This window comes from Pelecanus crispus, chromosome 5 (assembly GCF_030463565.1).
Source record: "Pelecanus crispus isolate bPelCri1 chromosome 5, bPelCri1.pri, whole genome shotgun sequence".
Classification (NCBI taxonomy): Eukaryota; Metazoa; Chordata; class Aves; order Pelecaniformes; family Pelecanidae; genus Pelecanus; species Pelecanus crispus.
The window spans coordinates 58,758,107-58,773,736 of record NC_134647.1 but is presented as its reverse complement, the minus strand read 5'-3'; the positions used below and the strand labels follow the sequence as shown (position 1 = coordinate 58,773,736).

Sequence of the window (15,630 nt, the reverse complement as noted above, 5' to 3'; positions counted from 1 at the left end):
AAGCCACTTGGAGTGCTCTTCTTTTCCCAATGTGTTAATCATACACTTCATCTTTTCGGTGACCCTGAGGAGGGGAGAACATTCCTTTCAACCTCGCTGTTGTGTTTTTCTGATTACCCTAGCAGGCCTTTTTGCCCAGCAGCAATCCAGGCAGAGCCGGCTGGTTTGGCGCAGTCTGGAAGGCTGTTGTAATAACAGACAGAACAAAAAGCACAAGGAAGAGCCTGGCGGCTGTATAAAACTCCCTCCGAGCTCCAGTCCCCGCAGAAGTGCACCGGCCTCAGCAATCAGCATGACCAGCCAGTCTCAGGGAATCCAGCAGCTTCTGCAGGCAGAAAAACGTGCCAAGGACAAACTGGAGGAAGCCAAAAAAAGTGAGTAGATGGCCTTGTTTACTGTAGTTTTCTACTGTAAGCTCTTCAGAATTACAGTGGCTCACAGAAAAACAACATTATTTCATTTGTATACATCACAGCTGTGCTGCTCCTATTCTTTCTTCTCACTTCCATTAGTGCTGTGCCTTGACTGCGGCCAGGCATTTAACCAAACCTAAACATTCAGAGTTTGCTTAAAATTCTGTGTGCTTGTGTGTGCGTGCACACATGCCTTATTACATTAAACAAGGTTTTCTTTGTTATATTCATCCTGTCAGCTAGATTTATTCTTGCTTTATCTCAACGCCAATAACGTCATTACAGCCTTCCTTAGGTATTTAAACTAGAAGCCTACATGCCTCCCCAGGCTGCTAGCTCTGGAGGACCAGACTCCAAACTCTCTCTTTATAGGCCTTGTATAAATTTTTCAGTGTTCCTCTTTACCTACGAAATCTAGTAACTTGCCTTCCAATCTCAGCTGGGCTTCAAAAAAATTATATGAAAACAAAGGGAGGCTTCAGCACAATGATAGTAACGAAAGTCACGGTACAGTCACAAGAACTGTCAGTACTGTGATAGGTCATTCCTGTAAATCTTACTACATGGTACAAGCAATCAGCAAGTGATTAAATGTTCAATTTAAATAAACATCTTGTTTGCTGAATGCCTAAATGCCCAGGGCAAAGCATGTGTAGATATCCAATAATAAATTAATATATTTTTATTTTAGTCAAATATAAGCAAAAAGGAATAACAACAAATATAAAAAAAGAAGGTATCTGCCAGAATAATTTCAATCAAAGAAATAATTCTCCTGGCAATCTTTCCATTATCTATTTCCTTCATTTTCTGCATTCATCTCCCAGTGATTTAATGAAAAATATGGTGACCTTGTTCTCCTTAACGTAGGTACCAGCCACAGTCACTGACCTGCGTTAGCAGTGACACATTAATACTGTTTCATGGAATTATCTTGATTTAGAAACCAGCAGCAGGAAACAATGTTGTCCTGCAGGACTCAACTAAAATGCAGGAAGATGATGCCAGGTGCTGCAAGAACATGATGAAGGAATGTGTTTTGTTTCCCATGGAGAAATAGAAGCTAAACAAAAATAATTTGTGTAGTTCCTATATCCCTTCTACACAGAAATCAGCATTGCTGTGCGTTCACTACTTATTAGTGCAACATGTTCCTTTGTACAACAGCACGCAGAAAATAAGTAGGAAGGCAATACCCCTTCCCTGAGCACCCAGCTACTCCCTGTGCCTTGCAGAAGCAACAGAGGTGGTGGGGAATCTCCCATCTTCATAAAAGAGACGGCTCACAAAAAGGTGTTTGGGGTTGCTGCTCCCAGCCTGAAAGCAAGCAATAATTAAGTGATTTGACCCTTTTATAGCCAAACGAGGTGCTGTCAGTGGGATGGTTCTTCCCTTGTCATATAGGGCAAAGGAAACGCACTGCTCCCTGGAGCAAGAAAGCGTATGACCTGGAAAGGCACAGCCCTCAGTGGAGGGAGTGGGGGTTTGGTCCGAACACAGGCTGCAGAATCAGGCCTCTAGCTATGATAGCTTGATGTTGATTACCCTTTATTTTTGGTTTTGATTTTTTTTTTTCCCATTTGGTTTGCTTTTGTTTTTAAAACCAGAAAAGTCACACTGGCTTTTTCTAAAACAGCCAGTTAAAAAGAGGTTTCATAAATTAAGAAACTCAAAAAAATGAAAAGCATCATTATAACATAAAAGTAATGACCAAAGACGAGTGTCTTGCAGAATCCAGACATAGTTACAGGTGCATTTACTCTGCAAAAAATACACTCCTGTCCCTCAACCCCACAGAGTGCTTGTGATAAGCACAGGGCTTCTTACAGATAAAGCATCTTCCAGACACCTCTGAGTCAGAAACTGCACTTAAACCACTGCCTACACCTACTAGTGTATTAGTGTCAAGGTAGGAGTTATTCAGCTACAGGAAAACAGCTACTAAGAATTTTGCTATCAGTAAAAATATTTAAAGTAAAAATATTTCATCAGTATGACTTTCTTCTCTATTACTTTTAAAGCCAAACACTTTTTTGCCTTTATAAAAATTATGAAGGAAAATAAAAATTGCTCGTACATAAAGATCGGGGGGGGGGGCTAAAGGAGGTAAAGAAGGCAGAGCCAGACTCTTTCCAGTGGTATCTATTGAAAAGGCAAGAGACAATAGCATAAATTTAAACATAAGAAAACTCTGTGAGGGAGGTGAAACCCAGGAACAGGCTGCCCAGAGAGGCTGTGGAGTCTCTATCCTGAGACACTCAAAACCCACTGGATATGGCTCCAGTCAAGCCGCCCTTGCCGAGCCTGCTCTGAGCAGGGGGTCGGAGTGGACCCCGGAGGCCCTTTCCAGCCTCAGCAGCTCTGTGCAATCCCATGAAAAACCTCAAGGATTTCTAAGATATTTTGTTCCTAGGTATCGCAGATCAAGGGCAAAATGTTCAAATACCTGCTGACTTGGCATATTCATCTATAGCCTAAAGACTTTGGTGGATCTTTTTGTTCATGTTAAATACTGCCAACAGTTTCTACTAGGGTGCGAACAGCAAAGCTCTTGTGAATTTCAGATTTCACGGATCACATGAGCAAGGTCAGGCCTTAATGTTTCTGATTCAGGTTTTCCTAAGCACTACTCCACCCTGGATTTTGTGCTAAACCAAGCATTATAGCTAATCTAACAGAATAGTTATACCTAGAAAATCATTATTCTATTCAACATTACAACACGTTTGCAGCGAGGCTACAAAATAAAAATTTAAAAATTTCCATGTGGTCCTTAATTTCAGTATTCTTCATAGCAATGTCAGTACACCACCTCAGAAACCTAACTATACCAGCATAACTTAAATACTGTGGGACAAGGACAAAAGGGATGCTTTTCGTGCCAAATCCGGTTATGCCAAGTTAGAGTAACTCAAATAGTCTCTTCCCCAGAGTGATTCTGCAGTTAGATCAGCATAAAGGACTGCATAGTTTCTCTCTGATCGCAAAAAACAAGATAAAAGAAAATACACAAAACACAACCGATATATATAGCGCAATCAGTTAACCTGTGCACACACAATTCGGAGAAACAAGGTGAGGACATGCTGCTTCATCCCAGGAAATGCCAGCCCAGATCCGCCTGGTACCAGTTCAGATCAGCAGCTTCTGCTCGGCGCCTGGCACTCCGCGGATCTGGGCTGCAGCTGAAAGCCATGAACCCGTCCAGCAAGTGTTAACGCAGTCCCGTCCCCGCTAAACTGTACATATGACCTCCTTCGTCACCGCAAACAGCCATTGCACACCACCACTATATGAATGAGTCCAACAAGTCTATTTACATTATAACACGAGCAGAATGAAAGGCAGATCACTCATGGGACACAACCAGGAAAAGCCATTTTCAAGGAAATGTGATTAGCAAAACTGCCCTTACGCAAACCCTTCAGTGTTTACAGTTGATACCCACATAACCAGATCAAAATGTAGCATTAACACACGTAATACTGTATATAAACAGATATTGGGCCTGGTTTTTGCTGACATATGTGCAGCTGTTTGTAATGCAAAATCCACTTTGGATAACTGAAAAATTAGCAAATAAATAAAATTATATTTATAGACATGAAGCAAAGCAAAAATACAGTGCTAAAGCTCCTCTGTACATGCTTTTTCATACTTCTTGCTCAATACCCTTTCTCGTGGGTTGCAATATCTTTACTGTATCATTGGCTGATGTCATATATACCTGATGAATTATTAAGTTTGTTGGTAAAGGCACACATGCAAGGCTGAAACTATTAAACTGATTAAACACAAAGCAAAAGAGTCTGCAATCCTTTGGCCTTTTATACACAGCACTGCTTTATCTATCATTTTTGCTTTAAGCGTAATTTGGATCCCAGAAATAACTGAGCATTGTCAGAGCCAAGACATCAATTCCTGAAAATCCTTTCGGGTAAAACAAGGGAAACAAATGTGTCATGAAAACTGGGTTTAGCAAAATTTGTTTTCCTATAGATTTTTATATCTTGGCTTGAATTTCTAGTGCCTAATAAAATGAAAGCTCAGATGAAAGATTTCAGGAAATCAGATTAAAAACAAATGTTAATCAAAGTAAGTTATTGTAAACAGAATTATATCTACAGCTCTCTCTTGGATAATATCCAGGACATATTTTATCTGCTGAAAAAGCTATACATACTGATCAGATGCTTTTATTGTATTTTATTAAAAGTGCAAAATAGTCTTCTCAAAATGAGCATCCCTAAACCCCATTTTGCAGACAATTTAAAACTCCTGAAGACAACTGAAATGGTCCTATTTAAAGAAAATATGATTAATTTTTGGCAGCTTCTTAATATGACATGATTTATATGCAGAAATGCAGCTAGAAGCAGAAGCCTAGATACTGTTTGAAAACAGAAAGCCAATTTTAGCATGGCAGGTTTTGGAAATTGAGATAAGTTAGTGTTTGAGCAAATTAGAATGCAACATTTTTGCTTTCTACTGTCTTTTTCTTGCAAGACCTAAAACCCCCAACAACCTAAAAAACCTCACCAGTTCTTTTGGCTCTAACCAGATGTAGGTATTTCATTAACATCACAGAAATACCTAGAAAGAAGAATACCACCTTTCTCCATGCTAGTAATGCCTTCCCAGGTTAGGTAAGAAAATCTAACGCAGGGTAAAACTTGTTACAGAAAGTTGGTTAAGATTTGGCCAATTTAACGCAATGCCTGGAAATTTAGAGGCTGTCAGCTACCGTAATCATGGACAACAGTGGACAAGGAAACCAGGCATAGCACAGCTGCTTTGCTGCTCCCCATCTTCAAGGATGGGAAGGAGGGACACAGGGGCAGCAGCACACCTGGCCCCCATGGCATGCCCTTTGGGGCAAAAGTCTCTTCGAACTTGGAGCTTTCTGCACCTCACCTTTATGATCCTAGAGGAAATGTCGCAGGGACAGGTTGGTTTGCCCATCCTCCTGTATTTCCTGCCCTCTTTTTGCATGATCTTGGCTAAACTTCAACGCTCTGCCACCCTTCAGTGTGTAAGGTTTGATTTCAGCTCGGCTGTGCTCTGCAGAGAATCCCATCCAGAAGATCAGCAAGACTTTGAAAAGGCAATCCTGTATTGCACAACTAAGGTAGCAGACAAGTGGTTAATAACAGACTGATTAATTATTTTTGGTTTGTCTCTAGTGAAACAGCAGGTTAAGATCTAGTTTCTGCTTAACTTAATCAGGTGCAGCATATGCACTATCGCATATGTTGGCAGTTGCCGATTCTATCCACAACGTTGTTGAACTAGCAGTAATTTACTCACAGCTTTTCCACTTAATTAAATAGGAAGCAGCAGGTTCCTGCTGTGCCAATCCTAAAGGCATCATGGAAAAATGAAATGGCTGCCACCCTACAGTGACACCCTATGTATTGTGCTTACTCCAGTGCACTGTCAAGAGCTGACATGTATGTATATATATACTTTTTGGTTCACTAGCTACATAGTCAGAGGCAAATGAACTGTTGTTTTACAGTAAACTCTTTCCATTTTGTGCATTTTAAATGGATTTATTTATCTATCCGGTGGCCAAATATGCAACATATTTACTACAGATGGCCCCCCAGATGGAATTTGAAATTAAAATCCCACTGATTTTGAAATAATTTAATTTGCTATAGAGATCCAGTTCCTCAGCTGGTGAAATTGGCAGAGCTTCACCATAGTCACTCCCCCCAACTTCCAGCTCCAGAGAATCACCCCCCAGCTCCGCTGCTAGAGGAAAACTCTATAAAAGGCAGATCAGCTCCAAATTTGGAGAGGAGAATAAGGGAAACTTCAAAATACGGACCTAAACCTGGTTCCAAATTTTGTTGTCCAGACTGATGTCAGGCTCTTACACAAATCTGTCAGTTCACACTGGTCCGAAGACTTCACACAGTGAGTGGAAGAAGCTGAGGGCATCAGCCCCTATCAAACAAATACAAACTCTGGGAAAGTACATGCTAGGTTTTAAATTGCCTCTCTGCCCCTTTATACATAAGCACAGTGCCTCGGTGGCAGAAGGACTCTGAGAAATATAATTAACTACACAAAAGAGCACTACACTGATGAACTGAGAGTCAGTAAAGCTATCTAGTTTCTCACCAGGTTGCTCCTTCCTGTAAAAAGCCTTTATACAACCATGCACCCCAGGTCCCACAATAAGCACACCCACAAAATCAAGCAGTCCAGGAATCAAGACTTTAAAAGGAAATTCCCATTTCAGGCATCAATCTGCTTCTACTCACCCATCTGCAGATAATGACTTCAGAAGGAGCTGTCAACTGGGCAAATAATTTACTGCTGGATCAGGCATTTTACCCAGGCTTTTGTTGAACCTCAGATGTATCAAAAACAACAGTCTTCATCCCAAGATTCAGCTTCCTCATTGTGCCATGCTCAGTGGAAGCAGATTGCTATATGCCACACCTGATAAGGCTTCAGAAGCCCAGCACAGGTATAACCAATCCAATGTAGCAGCCTGGAGAAAATAAACCAGAAATACTAATGCTCATCTTTCTAGCCTAGTCAGAGAATGTTCCTTAGGATTTCAGAAAAGGTACTGTTTTCAACTTTTGTGCTTGAATTGAAAGATTAAACAAAAAAAACCCAAAACTTACAAAAGCATTCATATTCCTCAGTGATGTTAAGCAGGTTGTTACAATATGTAAATACAGAAATGGATGTTTCACACATCAGATAAACACGCCTTTTTCAGTTGCTTAGCCTCTATTCTCTCATTCTTGCGATATCCTAATTTAAGCAACTAAGCAATAGCTTTTTCCGCTGTCAAAGACATTTCTCCCTTTAAGAAAAGGGAGCAAGCTTATCCCCTCCCAATCCTAAAATTCTAGCTGTACAGAAGAAAGAGACCCCAAAAATCAGCATCAGCCCAGGTGTCTCAAATATAACATATCAACTTTCAATGCAAGACATTTACAGCCCCGTCAGTTAGAAAGTGACTTTTTCCTTACAAAGTAATGTAGCAGAGTCCTGTGGAGATCCATGCAACTTTACTGACTTTACACAAAACAGTCAGAGATGCATCACCATGGGGTGGTTATGACATGTTCAACACTTGCTTCATGTAAAAACCTAAGCATCACATTTCCAAACCTTTTACTCCTATCCTTTACATAACATCCCTGCTAGACCAAGGAACTACTTTATGCCCTGCAATGACTTACAGGTGCTTGATTTGACAAACACTTAGCATTTTACCTAAGACAAAGTAACTATTCACAATGAAAAAAAGTATGTAAACAAGCCTGTTCAGGAGGAAGGTTCTATTTTCCACTACAGCCTAAAATGCCACTGTACAGATGACCCTCCTGTTTAAAAAGAAAAGGAAGAAAAAAAAGACTTTTTAATCACTTTCATATTTTCTATGCATTGGTAGAGATTACCATTGACCTCTTTTTTCTCTTAATCACTCACCTCTGCATTTAACAAATGTTTGGGGAAAAGGGTTGGGGAGAAGAGGACAAAGCCTGAAGGTTGCAGCTCAGTTTGGTAGTGGTTAAGACGTATCTTGCAGTACTTTGGAAATCTGCCAGCTCTAAGCAGAATCCAGTTGGTGTGGGATGAAGGGATGCTGGCAACCAATCAATACAGCAAATCTTACAGAATAACGTCTTTTCCCATCAGTGACAACTAAAATCTGTTATCTGGCTGCTGCTATTGCTGATGAAGGAAAGATAGATATTTATTTAAATGGCAAGCTGTGATTAAAAAAAAAAAAAAAAAAGCATTTGTGTTACAAGAAAACGTGTAGTTGCAAAAAGACTTCTGTTGTTAGCAAACCAACAAGCTTTTCATTTGACGTGTGCTTTCGCACAGGGAGTTGGTCTCAGAAGATGGGTACTTGCGTGACTGGCTTTCAGTCAAAAAGTACCCTACCTAAATCACTTTGGCTCTTCTGACCATTCTTGGGCAAATAAGACTGCTGGTGACTTTGCTCGAAGCTTTGTCTGTTTTATTATGCAGTGTAAAATACCTCTGGTTTAGAGACATTCATCTTTGGGATACAGTGACAAGTGTGAAGTAAATCCCTTCTTCTTCCCCCATCAGGAAAGGGAAAGAGGCTGAAGCAGGCCAAAGAAGAAGCCATAGCTGAGATAGACTGCTACCGGTTACAGAGGGAGAAGGAATTTAGGAACAAGCAAACAAATGTAAGAAACAAATCTGCATATGTTCTTTTGTAGTGTCAATCTGCTCAATGATAAAACAAATTGCTTCAAACAGCGTTACGTGGAGATTTCTGCAAACCAATGTGATCATCTTACTGATTAAACACAGAGATATCACCTATGATATGTATATACTTCATTTTGATTTCTTCACAGGCTTCAAATGCATTTGCAGAAGGTATTGTGGAATTTCACCCCTAAAATTGTCCAGATTCTGTATCTGGTTCCTGCTTGTCCTTTGAAGACATATCTCCCTTAAGGAAAAATACCTTCGGCTCCTCTTTCTTTAACTCCAGACAGACCTCATTCCTGTCTTGAAACTGGAGATTTCAGTAAGGTGGATATTTCAGTAGAAGCAAAGATTTTAAATCTATCTTTCTTTTTCTGTTCCACTTTAGCTGACTTTTTTGACAGCATACAAGACTGCATCTTTGATGAACTCAAATCACCAAAACTTTGGAGTTTTTCACTATGTTTTCATAATAAAAGTGGTCTGGCTGACATTTTCATATCTGAATTATAGTGCATTTTATATATTTATGCCATCGTGCAGTTTTCTCTACTATTTTCATGAAGGTTCACAAACCATTCTCTTTTTACCTGGTGACCTTCCTCTTACATTTTTGTTCTTGTTTTTTTCCCCTGCTTGTTTTGTGCAAAGGCAAGGAAACTACATGTGCAAAAGCAGCCACAAAAAAAGCCAAAGAGGTCAAATAAAAACTGCTTTACAAACCTGTCATTTCAGTCACACTTCACCTAAAACATTTTCCAGCAGAGATCACAAGCCTTAGGAGCAGATACACACAGACACACTGTCACACAGCCAGGCCAGGTGGAATTGTCTCATATGTGCAATTTCAGATGCTTACTGACACTAAAATAAAGTAAAAACACCTCTAAAATTTGTTCACCTTTTCAGTCAAGCCAGACTTCTTGGTTTAGGTCTGAAATAGTAGAAGAGAAAAGATGTTGCTTTGGTGTGAACCCAATTTTTTCATCACAAACAAAATTAAAGCTGCAGGGAAAGGCCACTGTTTGTCGACTGAACATTTCACACAACCAGGACAGAGCACGTATTGCTCCTCAAATGACAGCATGTTGTACGAGATCATTGCCATCCTCCTTCACATTCCCTGACCCCATTATGTCGAACATTTATCTACCCAGACAAATGTCATCATTATTAACCTGTGCCTGGAAGGCAGTCAGGAGTCCCAGCTAAGCCAGTGCAGAGGGAAGTCTGATGCCCAGTTCAGTTCAGCTCAGGTATTCGGACACAAGTATCTTTAATTCTTTGTCACAGTCTCATTTAATGCTATTCCTCCTCTTTCTTTGTGTTGCTGTATCCAAACTGGGGTAAGTTTTCCCATACTACAAGATGTTCCACATCAGTCCAGAATGAACAACAGCAGCAACAGAAAATAACGACTGATTTGAGGTTAGAGTGGCAATACGCAAGATCTTTTTTCAAAATATACAAAATTTAAGCCTGGATCTCAAACCAATTTTGCTAGTGCTCATGGTGTTTGTACTCAGGGTCTGAGATCACTGAACTCTGGAGATGTGCAGCCTAGTTCTGAATTTTGTGGCTCCCAAGTCAAGGTAACATTTTAGCAACTTTGGAATGACACTAGCATAAAACCAGTATGGGCAAAATAAGGGACAGACCTTCAAGGACAGCAGAAATCATAGACTAAGCAGAGCAATGTCTGCATTCTGACAAGAAAAAGGTCTTCAAAATCAGAAGTAGAAAAAGGGGGAAAAAATACATAGAAGAGTAAGAATTAACTACCTCAAGTTACAGTATTAGCATGAACTGAGAGAGCAGGTTCCCAGTCTACAGAGGCTCTTCTTAAAACTATAATACTTTTCTTGAGGTTTTTCAAAAGTATTTAGTAGCTGGATAACATGTAACCATCTGGGATCTCTAGAAAGCTGTTTTCCCCAGTGGAGAAAGTCAGCTTCATAAATCTGGTCTAAGCTGTACAATCTTCCTAGTTTTTGCTTTCATTAAAAATAATCCAGCCACCAAGCCAGGAAACATGAAATTTCTACTCTACCCTTAACTGGTTTAGTGGTGGACTTGGCAATGTTAGGTTAATGGTTGGATTGGATGATCTTAAAGGTCTTTTCCAACCTAAATGATTCTGTGATTTCTATGATTCTAACTTGCCTAAAAGCTAAAATAAAATGCCAGCTAAAAATAGTTACTATGGAAAACTATAATCTTTTCCTGATATTTACAATTAAGTCTACGTCCTGTATTTCTTCCAAATCGGAAAGTGTTTTATATCTGGATTACGGACAAACTTCTTAATACGTTGCTAGGTACTGATAAATAGAATTGCAAAGGTGAATTATGCAAAAGATCTTTGCTCAGCTGCTTTTCCTTCTTTTAAGGACTAAGCTGGGCTAAAATCACATGGAAAATAAAGCTGATGACTCCTCCCTTGTTGCTGGTCATCCTCTAGGTATCCCACTAACATCACAGGTTAGCTTCAGCTGCTAGTCTACCCCAGAGAACCATGGCAGGAACAAAAAGAATATGTTACTTATTCCTTTCTTACTCTGTCAGCGTGCAGAAACGTCTTCTGCTCTCCCCTGTGGAATTCTTTAGCTGGAAACCAATTTCTCTGCCAGTATCTGAAGGACTTTTCCATAAGGGAAGAATTCAAGGGATTTTGGGGCAGTGGGGGAGGAGGGAACAAAGTCACAGATTTGGAACGTGTGCATCTGTTTATAACATAACCTTGCTAAAATGTTCAGCAAGTCTAGAGTCAATTAAATTCTAAGCGAATGTCCTGATATTAACTGTGCCAGAAGCTGTCTGGTATTTCGCCAGATAAGATAATGTAACATTAAAAGACCTTGTCTGAGGCCTGTTGGGGGTTATACATCACTAACTGCTGAAGACATTTCAAGTACTCTGAAACTGTAATTATGCATTGTCAGGAAGGCTTTCCCATGTTTTGCTCCTTAGCCATGCTCACATTCATTCTCAGTGAGGCCAGACGAAGCACACTGGTGATAGAACTTAGTTGACTAGTCATTAAAATAGAAAACAAATTAAAATGAGCGATATAAAAGACAAAACATATACAATGTTCTTCCCACAGTGAGCTGGGAAACTTTCACTACATGGGGAGATTCCCATTGCTAACGAGCATATGAGAGAGTTCCCTTTAATCCTGTTTTTATGCGCACAGTTCAACCTAGATCACACCCTTACTGTTAGGAAGCACGGTGACGTGTTTGTGCTGTTTATGCTAGATGAAGAAGTACAATAAACATAGTCATATGTAACTATTTTGCTCAGAGGACTTCTGCTTTTCAGGTAATGGGCTCCCAAGGTAACCTCTCTGCTAAAATAGAAGAGCAAACAACAGAAACCATCCGAAACCTCACTTGCAGCTACCACAAGAACATGGAGAGCATGATGAAAAAGCTTTTGAGCACAATATGTGACATCAACCCTGAAGTTCACCCAAACTTCAGACACGCAGTTTAAGATCCACTGATGTGCTGGGAAGGATGTTGGTAAAAAGTAGCCTTCTTTCTTGATAAGCATAAATATTTCCTCATTTATTGTTTCTGTATGTGTGAGAAAAAAGAACACTAAAGCCAAAAGTACACAGTTCCACATAGGCTTTTGATGTGACAAGAATTATACAGGGTTTCACAAGTATTTGTTGGAATGTTGTTTCCTGTTGGTAGCTAAGCCCCTGTCATTTAGACGGGGGCAAGTCAACAGCAGAAGAATAAATGATTATTTGACACCAGCAACTTTTCTGTGGGAGTCTTTACTCCTTTTCTCTTATAAAATGTTCTGTACTAGGATGTGGTGTTGCATAAAGTCTGTTTATCCCAATCTGTATTGTACTTCAAGTCACATGAAATAGAATATCACTAAAACTTAAAGCATTTCTGGTTTCCTTGTGACACACAGAGTGGTCAGGTTATGGAACACATAGGAGCTCTGTAGCTTTTGGTCAAAAAGAATAAGTCAAAACATTTTGAATTTTTTCATGCTAATTTAAAGCAAAATATAGCCGATTTGTACAGAATTATGTTCAAAAGCCATACTCAAAATACTGTCTTGTTTAACTACACCACAAACTTTATATAGCTTTGTTAAGTCTGAAAAATGAGAACAGGAGCTATCATTTATGAAATTGCTTTGGTTCAAGGGGCAGACTAGCACATCCATCACTATCTATATAGTTTCACCGAAAGCACAGGAACCCATGAGCTCAAACTCTACACCAGCTACACTAAATGGTACCTTAGTCCACAGGTTGTTCACAGAAATCACGTCAGTTAGAGCTCACTTCTGTTACCCTAAGTGACCTTGAGTAATACTTCCCTCTGCAATGGCACAGACTTCCCTTGGAATAAATGCTACTGAAGTTAGGAAAATACAATATGACCTGGGGCTTTCAAGGTGCAGCCCGTTAAATCTGACGGGAGGCACTGATGAAGTGGGGATCTGGCACACACCTGCATCATGAACCCTCTTAATGTCTTGTCTCCACTATAAAATTACACTGAATTAGAAAAGAAGCTTGAGAAATTGCAATGGCTAGCAAACAATAGCCATGATTTTCAGTCCACACAGACACAGACAAATCATTTCAATTTCACAGCAGCTAGTCACAGGCAATCTCCTGTTCCAGCGAGGTTTACACAGCTGACATGCTGTCATGTGTAAAATGACCGTAAAGCTGTAGTCAACTTAATGTCAGCAAACATGACTCCTCAAGGCTGTGCCTGGATGCTACATAATCTCCGAGCCCTGATTGTTACAGTCTCCTGTGCTTGATTATAATTCTCCAGGGATGTAAGGATGCCGAGGAATGGGAAAGAGACTAGAAATCCTATTGACATCAGCTGAAAGGCTCATTTATTTAGGAGTGCTCGGAAGCAAGCTGTGATAGGCTTTGATTTACTGAGGGGATGAAGGAACTTCAGTCCCAGCCCATGCGCACAAGCCAATGCAGGCACCCTCCTGCGTGGCACGGGGCCGTCGGGATTGCCTCACTGCCTAGGCACATGCCTCCAGTTTGGGTCATGGCTGCAGTCCCAGTGTAGCGCCCAACTGTGAAGCAAATATTTTCTGTGAACTTGACCAGTCACCAAGGTGGACACTAATCTCTCACAAGAACTCACTGCATTCAGGACTGCTCTGCTTTCCCTTCTGGGCCTGCTCAGCACCCTTTCCACCGGTTGTCACTTCTAAACATACAGAAACATTGCAGGTTCAGCTGCAGAACTAAAGCAATGGGGTTTCTGTATGGGATAACAATACACACCCCTGTACAGCAAGAGCAGAATTGCCACAGCATGGTGGGCAGCTAACTAGACACGCAGTTTTTCAGGAGGCCAGCAACCCAGATTATGTGAAATAAAGCTTTGTCTTCCTGCATTGCCCTGCTGCTTTTTGTGACGTTCCCCCTTTCCCTCATTCTTGCCAAAATCTGTCTTCTGTCACCAACTGCTGCTCTTGCAAAGCTTCTGCTCTCCTTTCAAGGCTACTCTCTACCCTTCTGGTCCTAATGGCCACAAACACATCTCTTATTTAAATCTTCTTAAAATACATTATCCCATGAATACACCCTCCTTGACAAAAACCCGGGCACATGGTGGGGGACAGCAGAAGTCACCGGCAGCATGGAGGAGCACTGTCTGGAGGGGACGGTGCAGCTGTGCCATCTCTCAGTGACACTGCGCTGCAATCACGGCAATGACCTGCCTGTATCCTTGCCATCACCTGCATACCTGATATATAAATTGGGTTGTAAGTACTCAAACTTTCTGAACATGATTATTTTCTTGAACTATGGCCAGAATGAAGGGCTACCCACTTTTGAAAAAGGAATTAATTTGTTATGATTTCCTCTTTGATCTTGAGAGACATAAATCTGAGAGCTTTGAGCACTCTGTGCATTTGCTCTCTTCTCCGTTCATTCCTACTTCTGAACAGGGAAAGGGGGGTTATACTGCCACTTTTAGCTGTACGGAGGTAAAGGCCAAGTTAGACTCTATGTAATTTGGCAAGATATTGGTTTTTTTTAAATGAAGAGTGTAAAGTACCAGCTGCATCAATGAAATACTGAGGTGCCAAGAAAATGCCTGCTGAATTTATAAGTGCACAAAATATCGTGTATGTGACATTCGCATATTCAGGATAACAGCAAATAAGCATTCCATGCAAGAGAAAAAGAAACAATAGAAGCAAGGAGGTTTAATTCCAAAATGCTCTCAAATGCATAAAAAAAAAAGTAAAAATGCTTACTCTGTATTAGCAGTTACCTACCACGGATGATTACAAATGACTTCTTAGATCACCCTTGAGCAAAACAAGTCCTCAAGGTTTAACCAATCAGTTCAATGACGACACAATCCCTTTCCCCCCATGATGTGTTTCTCATAATGACTCGCACTCCCAGCTTGTTCTCAGCCCATCCCAATCCCCGGGGAAGTGCCCAACTCTGCTCCCACCTGCCCCACTTACTGGCTAGGGTGGGACAGGCTCTGGCTGCCAGGTCCTGCCCTGCCATTTCCTGGGGAGCATCCCCGGATCCCAGGGAGCCCCCAGCCCTCATGCTGCCCTGACACACTGTTACCTAATAGGCATCAATGCAATTGCCAAATAAAACGGCAATGTCTCACATATCACAACACAAGCCAATCTAAGCAACAGAAAGCCACATATAGATAGCATGCATGCCTTTATAATTTTTTTTTTTTTTATAAATACCTCTGAAATCAGGATCTTAGCAAACACCTGAAGAGCTCCTGTGAAGATTTACATCTCTCCAGCCATGCTCTTCCCTTGGAAATGGTGGTTACCCAACCATGACACCACTTCAGACAGATTTTCTTCATGTCATTGGAAGCCAAACTCTGTAAGGAGCAACTCCTGCCCAGTGATAACTGTACATAGCAACGGTGATTAGCACTTTCAGTATTTCAATTAGTATCTTCTAATTATCAACAAATCAGTA

At 40.7% G+C, this 15,630-nt stretch overlaps 1 protein-coding gene across 1 annotated transcript; it reads left to right on the top strand.

Moving 5' to 3' along the window:
- Positions 1-292: 292 nt before the first annotated feature.
- Positions 293-12,134, top strand: ATP6V1G3 (ATPase H+ transporting V1 subunit G3). Its single transcript, XM_009477669.2, has 3 exons — positions 293-374; positions 8,508-8,608; positions 11,961-12,134. The coding sequence occupies exons 1-3, from the start codon at positions 293-295 to the stop codon at positions 12,132-12,134; spliced, it is 357 nt and encodes a 118-aa protein (XP_009475944.2).
- Positions 12,135-15,630: the final 3,496 nt, after the last annotated feature.

Coding starts and splice junctions, on each gene's coding strand:
- ATP6V1G3 (XM_009477669.2), top strand. CDS start 293: ATGACCAGCCAGTCTCAGGGAATCCAGCAGCTTCTGCAGGCAGAAAAA. Junction 375..8,507: donor ACTGGAGGAAGCCAAAAAAA/GTGAGTAGATGG, acceptor TTCCCCCATCAG/GAAAGGGAAAGAGGCTGAAG. Junction 8,609..11,960: donor TTAGGAACAAGCAAACAAAT/GTAAGAAACAAA, acceptor TCTGCTTTTCAG/GTAATGGGCTCCCAAGGTAA.